At 44.8% G+C, this 10264-nt stretch overlaps 1 protein-coding gene across 2 annotated transcripts in view; it reads left to right on the top strand.

Moving 5' to 3' along the window:
- Positions 1-3743: 3743 nt before the first annotated feature.
- KCNH1 (potassium voltage-gated channel subfamily H member 1) overlaps positions 3744-10264 on the top strand; it is a 308219-nt gene continuing 301698 nt past the window's right edge. For both annotated transcript variants that reach the window (XM_024551338.3, XM_045188348.2), the window contains exon 1: positions 3744-4038. In XM_024551338.3, the coding sequence (XP_024407106.2) occupies positions 3960-4038 (79 nt within the window). In that variant the 5' untranslated portion in view covers positions 3744-3959. The remainder of the gene's footprint in view (positions 4039-10264) is intronic.

The following is a 10264-nucleotide window of genomic DNA, read 5'->3' as shown; positions in this document are numbered from 1 at the left end:
GAGGAGGACCTCTTCCTCCTCCCAGCACCTGTGGGAGACAGCTGTCACACAGAACACATTTTGCCAATAGATATGACTGGCTCAACTCTCTTCCTATAAATCTGCTAGAAAAGTTTTGTTGCCCTGGCTGCATGGTTGAGTTGATTAGAACATTGTTCTGTGCACTGAAAGGTTTCCGGTTCAATTCCTGGTGACGGCACATGCCTAGGTTGTAGGTTCGATCCCCAGTTGGGACATGCATGGGAGGCAACTGATCAATGTTTCTCTCTCTCCCTCTCTTCCTTCCTCTCTCTAAAATACATGAAAAAACATGTCTTCAGGAGAGGATTAAAAAACAAAAATTTTGTTAAAAGAAATTACATATAATCAATAAGTCAGTGATTGGGTTGTAAAACCCGACATTTTCCATGCAGCAGGCGCCCCCTCCTTTCGGTGTTTCACTTACAGTGGCTGAGTAGGTGAAGTCACCTCCAGGTTCAGTTTCTCCTGATGATGCTAATGGTTTGCTAATGATGAAGCCTCCTTGCTTGTCCGTTTCTGCTTCCACCCAGAACTCACAGGCAACTCTCTTCTGTGCAATGGGTTTTGGGTTTCTGAAATCTGTCATCTCTACCTAATACAAGGTAAAAAGGAATAAAAGGAAAATGTAATGCTTGTCTTTGCACGATGACATTCACTCCCTCTGGTGTGTGGCATTGCTTTCTCTGTTTGATAGTTTTGTGGGTGGTGGTGTTGAGCAGTGTATTCGACCATCTTCTGGATTTTTTTCCCCAGCCAGTCTGCAGACCTGCAGTCTGTCTCCAAACTCTCTCTGTAGCATTATGCTTCCATCACTATGGATTCCATTTGTGAACCTGCTAATTACAGCATGGCTTAATTACATTTAGGAGAACAGAGATTGGCAAAGCTTACCTTTGTTTCAAGGAGCTCGCTACCTATTGTGTGATGGAGACGTCAGCATGTGTGATGATTTGAGGGGTAGATGTGATACTGAGGGAGGGCGGGAGGAGAGCCACTGAGAAGGAAGGAAAGCAAGAAACATCAGAATAAAGTTGCATAAGATTTTATTTGAGATACTGTATCTTTCTTGATAGAAGTTCTAGGTGGTTTTAGGGACTTTCTGCAGACAGGGACGGAGGCAGTTTAACTGGAAACTCTGGTCACAGTTACTTAAAGTTACCCGTTTCAATGAAAAGTGGCTTTGTCGGGTATGTAAAAAACACGAGGGCTCTCAATTGGTTTGCCACAGCACATTGGTGTAATGTAAGTCCTTCACCAATGCGTTATTCAATTTTTACAAATTTGTAAGATTAAATTTTGGTCTAACTGAGATTCCCACATCACAGCACTAGATCTCAGACAGAACTTTGAATGGAGCAGGTCCTGGAACTGAAGGTGGAGTAGGGAACAGAAGGCGGTAGGTAGCATAGGGCATTGTCAAAACAGCCCCAAGAGAGGTGGTATGTTTACTGAACACATGCCTCCCTGGCTTGTGAATATCAAAGAGGAGGTGGGCAGGGCAGAACGCAACTCTATTTCCTCAACCGTTTAAGGCTGAGGATCCGCCAAGGGAACGGGGGAATGGCTGGACGTGCTTTCTTAGGCAGTGAGATGCTATCACACTGAGTGGTGATGGTGGTTAAAGGTTACTGGCTTTTTAGTGTTGTTTGAGGTTTTTTTAATCTCTTCCAGTGTGCCACTAATATTATAGTATTCTAAATGGTGCACACACTCACACACACGGTGTGTGCTGAGAACCATCGTAGGGGTACATTTAAGATTAAAATAGAAGATATCTCTTTGTTTCTTTTTCTTATCAGCCCACCAAGGCTTTAGCAGCCTCAAATGAATAGCAACTGTTTCCTTTTTATTTAAGCCACAGAACATGAGAGCTCATTAAAATCTGAGAAGTTTTATTAACTTTCGATGACAGCTTTTCCCCCATTATTTTATCTGCCTTTCACAAGCAGGATTGTGAGGTTGCTTGGCGGGTTTTTAATATTGTCTTGAAAAATCTCCCCTTGGGCATGTTTGTGCAGTAGATAACATAAAAGATTTATTTAAGTGAGCTTATTCAAATGAAGTGGGCAGACACCATAGAACCAGCTTGGCACCAAATACATTTCAGAGTAAATTCTCTTCAACCAGTTTGTTAGCTCATTTGTAATAGGACGATGAACCACTAGACGGAGCTAGGGATTAAGAAATCACAGCTCCAAGCTGGGTGACAGCCTGCTGGGCAGAATGCTATCCCTTGGAAGAAGTGTATCATTACCTCCAATGCTTATGCACGTCTTACTTAACTCTGCCAAAGCAGTTTACTTTGTGTCTATACAAGATGAGACAAAGGGTGTTTGTAATGGCCCAATTATTCAGTCACTGTAATGATGTTTGACCTTGGTATAAGCACTTTACAATTTAGAGTACACTTTACATTTTAGGATTCATAACTACATTTGATCTTCACAGCGACTTGGCGATTGGAGGGCAAGAATTAGTTCTATTTTGGATACTAATAAGCTTAGGGTCTCTGCGATACACTAACAATACAATACAATGTGCCAGGACCGTACAACTGAGGTTGCAGGCTCAGTTTTTTCCTCTTTCATTTTAATGTTGACTGTTGACCTAGCCTGGAGCAAACTAGACAACTATCAACTCACTCCTTTTGTGGGAAGAGACTTAGTCTCTGGCCATATGCATGAGGGACATACAGTAAAGGGAGAGGCAAAAGAATATGTACAGGTAGAAATGTCCCCAAATCAGTGAACAAAGGAGGGTCGTCTGAGCTCCTACCCAAAGCCCTTCAGAGTATATAAGTCTTTATTATACCAGGGGCAGGTGTGAAGACCAGCACCTCATCCTTGCAGTGTGGACAGCCCTTCAAGTCAACATTGAGGTTATTCATTGTTAAATGTTTGGGAAGCTGCCCGCCCCACCCTACCCTTTGCCCCAAGCATTTGCCCTCCGACAAGCCCGTCGTTACGTTTGTCACACACTTTGCTCCTGTGTCCTAACCTTACTGATCATAACAGCGTGTGCTTCAGCTAAAAACGTTATGTATATATTCATATATTTTCTTGGCTTTCTGGGAAAATACTCATTGGATAAGAATGGAAATCAGGTCAGTTAGCCAGCAAAATGTATCAAACGTCCAGAGCTTTTGGCTTTTGGTTATCTTTAAAAACAACTCAAGGCAGCTCTTCTGGAGCTCAATCAGTTAGTCACCCTGCAAGTCTGAACTCCTGCAACACAACCTCATTAATTACTGGTACAACGGTGGCTTCAGAATCAAGGTGGGGCACCTTCGCAAACGAGGCTAAGAAACCCTAGGGGGAGGGAGAAGGAGGGTGTTCCAAGAGCGTCAGAAGTCCCAGGGACTGCGGCCTGAAACAGAAGAAAGAAAGAGAGTTACATCATCATGCTACCCCAAGACTCGCGGTGAGTTTGTTGCGAGTGAATCCACCACCAAAGCTGCTCGCGCTGCCCCGCTCTCCACCCAGCTCAAGGCGTACTGAACGCCAAGTACCGAATGTGCCCAGAGGGTGGCGTTGCCAATCCAGCCTTGGCCCACCGCAGGTCTCCGCCTCCGGGACGCCGCGGGACCCCGGCTTGGTCTCCAGCAGGCCCGCGGGGGTAGGGGGGTGGGGGAGGGTTGGGGGGAACGCGCCCGATAGGGGGCGCCGCGGACCCAGGCTCTGCGGCTCTCTCCGCCCACCCGGAGTCGGCTGCGGCTAGGCGAGCCCCGCGCGAGTGCACTGCGAGGCGGGCCGCAAGGAGGGAGGCGCGAAGAGGGCTCGAGGGTGGCAGCGCGAGGGATCCGCCGCCCCTGCCTGCCCGGATCCCGTGGGGCGCATGAGGCGCTTCAAGCCGCGATTGCGCGCGTGTCCCGTGCCCCGCTTTCTGCTGCCTTGAGAAGCCGCGCCGGGACAGCCCCCAGACCCTGAGCTGCCGGGAGGATGACCATGGCCGGGGGCAGGAGAGGACTGGTGGCCCCGCAGAACACGTTTCTGGAGAATATTGTCCGGCGGTCCAATGGTAAGAGGTGCAATCGGGTTTCAGTTACCCAGGCTTTTCATCCATGTCTTTAGTGCAGATGCCTCCCGCGCCAAGCAGATGCAGCAGAACCCGGAGCTCTGCCGGGAGCCGCGGCGCGGGCGCCGGGGCTGCCTCCCGGAGGCTGGGAAAGGTGGGCAGGGCGGGGCGGGGTCTGATGGACCCCCATCCTAAGAGGAGAGGTCTCCTGGGAACGCCTGGTGGGCCCTTCTCCCGCCTTCTGGGTCTCCTCTCCAGAGAGCGTGACAGGGGATAAGCAAAGTACTGGGAAAGTGATGGGAAGCTGGACGCCGCGCGTTCCCCATCGGTACAGCCCACCCCTCCGCGAAGGCTCTCAGGGCGCTCGGGCTGCTGCCGCTTGCGGTGTCGCCTCCCCACGGGGAGCCAGCTGTGGAGACCCGCAGCTCCGGCCGCCCGCCTCCACCTTCCATCCCTGCTGCCAAAAAGTCCGAGGTGTAGGAACGCAGGGACCGAGGGGTGTGCTGCAGGCTTCCCGATTCCACCTCTTCACCCTTCGAGGTTAAGTTAAGGCCATGAGGTGCAGAATTTCCTAGACTCAGGTGGGAAGTGGAGGGCACAAGTGCAGATCTGTCTAAGTGGTCACAGGTACGAATTTGTCATAGCTCCTCTCTTCCAAGCACAACTGTGTTTTATGCCCATGAATCTTGCTCACCTATAAATTCCCAAACTCGCCAAGCCTGTAAATCTCCATTACCCAATAAACCAATGCTCCCCGCCCTTCTCTTTCCCCTTGGCATTAAGATGGACAGTAGCACGGAGGGTGGGGGTGGGGCGAGAGTCCTAGGAGCCGGGCTGGAACAGGATACATTTCAGATGCCTTCAGGACTCTCAGCGGAGCGCCCTGGCAGAACACTTGCAAAGCGAATAGGAGCAGGGCAATGGGAAGGCTCAGTGCACGCCCGTTCGTCAGACGACTAACACGAAAGGCGGCCAGCTCTAGAGAAGCGGGCTCCTGGACCCCTCTCCTTCCAGAGACAGATGACGTTCATTAGGAAGACGTGAAGCGCTAACTCAGGAAATGGGTTTTAAAAATGTGTCAATATCTTGGCTTCACTGCCTTAGGGGCTTGTGTTAGAACTATGGGCTTCTGTTTGGATTTCTCTAGGGAGTTAGGGGAAGGGCATGAAAAGTGACTTATTCTACTTTAATTAAAAAATGATTTAAATTTATCTTGTAATAAAGAACTTAACTGGGATAGAAAATCACCATGCATTAAATACTCCTTAGAAATGATCATTTATCATGTGCTTCTTACGAATCAGACTAATGAAGAGTTTCTAGTCAGTCACCTTTCCTTTCAAGTCTGCCTCGCTCCAACTCAGGTGGCTTTTAGAGCAAGGTCATAGCCATTACCTGAGGTTGCAAGGGGATGATAATTACTACATGAACAGCCACAGTGAACTCTTCTGCTATAAAAAAAGCCGGAGGTGTTTATAGATTTTTAAATAAAATCACTCTTTAAGAGTTAATGTGCTGTGATTGCTATTGTAGTTGGCCTTTTAGGTGGTACAGAGGCAGTGTTGCAGATTTGGGGAACCCTTGCCAGCAACACCAACTTTCTCATAAATATCAAATATCATAAATGACACTTGCATTTTTTGGTGAAGAGGCAGAGTCCTTTAAGTGAGAGGGGGAACCTGTATCTTGTGCCTACCATGTTATGTGTTTGAATGGAGGGAGCAGTAAGAGAATCTTACAGGCAACAGTCACAACGTTCCTTGGGCTTGGTAGGAGTTAATACCACAATAAAATGAAGATAAAAATATCCTGAAGCTGACACCATAATTAAAAGAAATTCTGGAGCTTAGAAGGCAGGTTACCTTCTAGTTGAGTTGATCTGAGAGCCACTTCCCCTCAGTAGGCGTATGTAGAACGTCAGTAGAATAACTAGCTGGGAACATTTTTGGTGCTGGCACTTTAATTTCCGCACCACTTCCACCAGCCTCACTCCCATTCACCAACCATCCAGACAGCACCAACAACACAAACAAAACACGCTGGGAGAAGTGGATACACTTTTAAAATTACGTATTATTTCAGAAGAAAAGATTCTGATCTCGAAATGTAGATGTAAGCTTTTAGTTATCTGTTTCATGATATTTCTCGAAAACAAATGGAAAAAATGTGGACTCTTAGAAACATCACAATATCTACATGCGTTGTATTATTTGACTGGGATGGAAAAAGTCTATTTAAAAATATTGATTGTCTCCTCCTAAAAATCCACCAACTTTTTTTTTTTTGGACATTACAGTATTTTAAATAGCATTTTGCCTGTAAATAGCACTACATTTTAATCACTTTATTAGGTACTTTCTCCCAGTGGTTTTATGCAGTATTTTTGTTTCTCATTTAAAGATCAGAAAATCGAGTCCTGAGTTTATTAAGTGACATCCAGACAGGCAGGCATGTGTGCCCGAGGCCGGTATTCTTCAGAGGATAACATTCATCTTTCTTGTGGCATCATCGTCTCTCAGACATTATGACTGAGCCTGTGGAACTGTTTTCATCATTCTTAAAAAAAAAGCAACTTCAAACTATTCTCACTTTATGCAAATGGATAAGAGAACTGACTTTGTTTTGGCGCATTTGAATATCTGGTGTCTGGAATACCGTAGAACCGTAGGACACAACAGACCTTAGATCAAGTCTGTCCTCCTTCTCCGTCATTGTATAGATGAAAAAATTGAAGTCCTGGCTTTCCTCAATTAGTCGAGGGCAGAGCTGATGAGGCCGTATGCCCCTTGACCCCATGAAATGACCTTCCTTGGGTTACTATTCTTTTCTCTAGAGAAGCATAATTTCCCAGTGGAGATGAAATAAAATGTTATAACAACAAGAACAACATCCATTTTGGCCAACAGCCACACTACCACATCCAAACAGAATACGAGGGCAAAGGAGAAGCTAATTCTGTTTCAAGGGAGGACAACAGTTTTACCTTTGCCAGTGGTTTGGTTGAAGGCATAGGCAGGATAACATTTGCGTGCCCGTTATAAAATATTAAGTCACCTTTTCATAAAATATCCCCTTTGATCCTCATGAGCCAGCAAAGGAGGTGCAGTTTTTCCAATTCAGTGTTTTGAGAATTAAGAACCTTCCAGTTAAATAATTTACCTCCTGTTAGGGAAAGTTAGAAATACTTAGGCAGGGTTAAAGGCAGCCCAGGGACTAGTCAGCAGTTGTGACTGGTTCATTCATTTCACAAAGATTTATTGAACAACTTATTGAACACTGGGGATAGAGTGAGAAAAAAGAAACCTCTTTACCCCGAGGAAGTTACGTTCTAGTGAATCTCAGTCCAAGGATCTTGCTCCTACTTTACAATGTTTCCCAGCTGCGATTCTTGCTTAGGCCTGACACTGGATTTGAGAAAAACACTAAAGTGTTTTCTGGTCTTGATGGAACTAAAATCCAGCTTAACGTTCTTTGATACATTCTGAATACTATTTCAAGGAAGTATTGGATCATTATCTCTTATCTTCATAGCTGTAAGTAGTCAGCGGGAATCATTAATGGGCCAGATTTTATTTGATTTTGCTTATGGTCATATTGGCCGTCGTGTCAAACCCTTCTCTTGACTTTGTCACCACACAGGCAGAGTCAGCTTGCTTCTCTTCATATTCACGGCTGCAAAGTGTTGCTCCAGAATATTTTCTGATGGTTGCTTAAATCTGCAGGCACTCCCAGAAGGCTCGCTGAATGAAGCAAATAGGAGATCTGCCGTAGGAAGGCTGGCAGACCTTAGAGCCAGGAAACTACAAAGATGTGACCCTAAATGGTCCCATTCAAGCAGAACATAGGTTTTAGTGTTCAGACATCTATATCAAACAATCGTAGGCGCCAGGAAGAATTCCATGCACGTTAGGAGGAGCGAAGCGCAGCACATTTGGGTCCGGATTTGTGTACATGTGTAATTTACAGATTGCTAAATCAGCTGTGTTTTGCATAGTGTTAAGTTGGTTCAGGTTGTTGATATAATTAGTTAGCAAACAGGATGAGAGCCCCCGGTGGGAGTGTTGTGTCTCCTCGCAGATGTGTCGAGCCACAGGAATGCTTATAAACCGGAAACGTGGTTAAAATCCATTCTTGCTTTGAAAGAGGAATAGATGATAATCTGGATTATGACCCACTCCACGGAGCTTGTTTTTTCTTGTAATATGTTTCAGGATAACTTTCAGCCCAGGCTCAGCTGTCTTTCTCCGAAAGTGTCAAAATGTTTAATCTATTGGCTAATATTAGCTGGGGGATTGAGAGGATGAAGCCTTGTGATTTAGCATAAGTCAATAAACTCCAAACTCCATGATTTTTATGAAATCCATCGATTTCATTAATATGTCATTAAAAATAGATGCATTTGAGGAAAGTGTGGGTAAACTGAATTTCTAGTGTAGGTGCTTCATTTTTTCCCTCAACACCGGCTCATCATTTATGATGGGGATTCAGTTAGTGTTACTTTGAAGTCCCTCCTTCTTTCCTCCCTTTTATTTTTGGTGAGATAGCTCATGGCTTGGAAAGAAACATTTAAAATATCCTTTAGTTTCTTTATTGATATGAACCCTTTTTGAAAAGTGAATGTCTGCTTTATACATTTAGGATATTTGCACCACGTTTCCCTTTTGTGTTTTTCTCTCTTAAAGTGGCCACGCCTGTAATTGGTGAGAAAGGGAGTCACAGAACCTTAGGTCTGAAGGGACATTCTTTACAATTCCTTTTCCAGTGTTTGAATCTTTTCCAGAACATTCCTCCTGGCAGTTATGCTTGAATAGCTTCCATGATGGGACCCTCGCCTCATTCTCTTACAAGGAATGTTCTGTTTTCAAGAAATCACAGTTGTGAAATAGTTTTTCTTTTTTCTTCTCTTTCCTTTTCTTTTCTCTTCTCTTCTCTTTCCTCTTCCCCATCGTTTTCTTACTGTTGTTGTTATGGTTTGGTCTTACCAAAATCTGCCCTCTTACAGATTTTCAGGTATACCTTGTGAAACGAAACCAACCTAACCTACTCCCTTTTCTGCCTGGAAATCTTTTCTTTCTTTCTTTTTTTTTTTTGGTAATCTGATGAGTTATCTTGTCTTGATTCTTCTCCCCCTTTTTAACCTTTTAAAAATTGTTTAATACCCATAATAGAAAAGCACATAACATAATTTAATACAGCTTATACTTTGTATAAAGTAAATACTGTGCCATCACCACCTATGTCAAGAAATTGAATCTTGCCAGCTCTCCAGAAACTCCCTGGGACTCTTCCTGATTCTAGTCCCTTGCTCTCCAAAGGGAACCTTCTCCTGATTTTATGGTGATTACTTCTTGCGTTTCTTCATGGTTTCACCACTTTGTTTTGCCTGTTTTTTGTTTATTTCTGTCTGTTTTTGAGCGTTATATATGTGGGACCCTGCAGCATGTATTCCATGTCAGTTGGAGATTCATCCATGTTGTTGCGTTGTTGTGTCGTTTCATCGCCCCTGCTGTGTAAGGCTTTATGGTGTGATCATGAGGCAAATTTCATTGATCCATTCCGAATGCTGTTGATGGACACCTGTTCGTGTGCAAACTGGCCCCTGGACACCAAATGCAAGGAGAGACCAAAGAAAGAGGCAGACCACTCCAGAATGATAGGTGGCAGGTTTAATATACAAAGGAGCTTACGTACGAGGCTTGCCTTGGGCGGCTGAAAAATCAGTAGATCTCTGTGCCCCCAATCAGAATTTTTAAAGTTTGTGTAGAGGCCTTATCTTGGTTCACTGATGTATCAGTCAAGATGGCCTCAAGAACACCTTACTTTCTCAAGGCTGTGTCCTTGAAATTGCTCTCACTGTGGGAATGGTGGGCAGAGCGTGCATCCCAAGGACAAGGCAGGGGCTGAGGAGCCTCTGATTAGCTGGGTCCAGCTTGAGGCTCAGCCAACAGATGGCATCCTCTCAATGACCTCCTCCAACAACATGTGGGCTGTTTCAACAACCTGCGAGTTGCTTCAGGTTTTTGCTTTTTGGGTTGCTGTTGATGCTGCTACAAACATTCTTGCTTTTGTTTTTTGGGGACGTGGGCATATATCATATACACCTAACTGTGTATGTTTAATTGCAGTAGAGGCTGCCAAACAGTTTTCTAAAGGATTTTATCAATTTACACTCCCACCAGCAGTGTTATGAGAGTTCTTATCATTCCACATTCTTGCCAACACTTGTTAT

The sequence above is a fragment of the Desmodus rotundus genome, chromosome 12 (assembly GCF_022682495.2).
Source record: "Desmodus rotundus isolate HL8 chromosome 12, HLdesRot8A.1, whole genome shotgun sequence".
Taxonomy (NCBI): Eukaryota; Metazoa; Chordata; class Mammalia; order Chiroptera; family Phyllostomidae; genus Desmodus; species Desmodus rotundus.
This window is presented reverse-complemented; position numbering and strand designations above follow the sequence as displayed.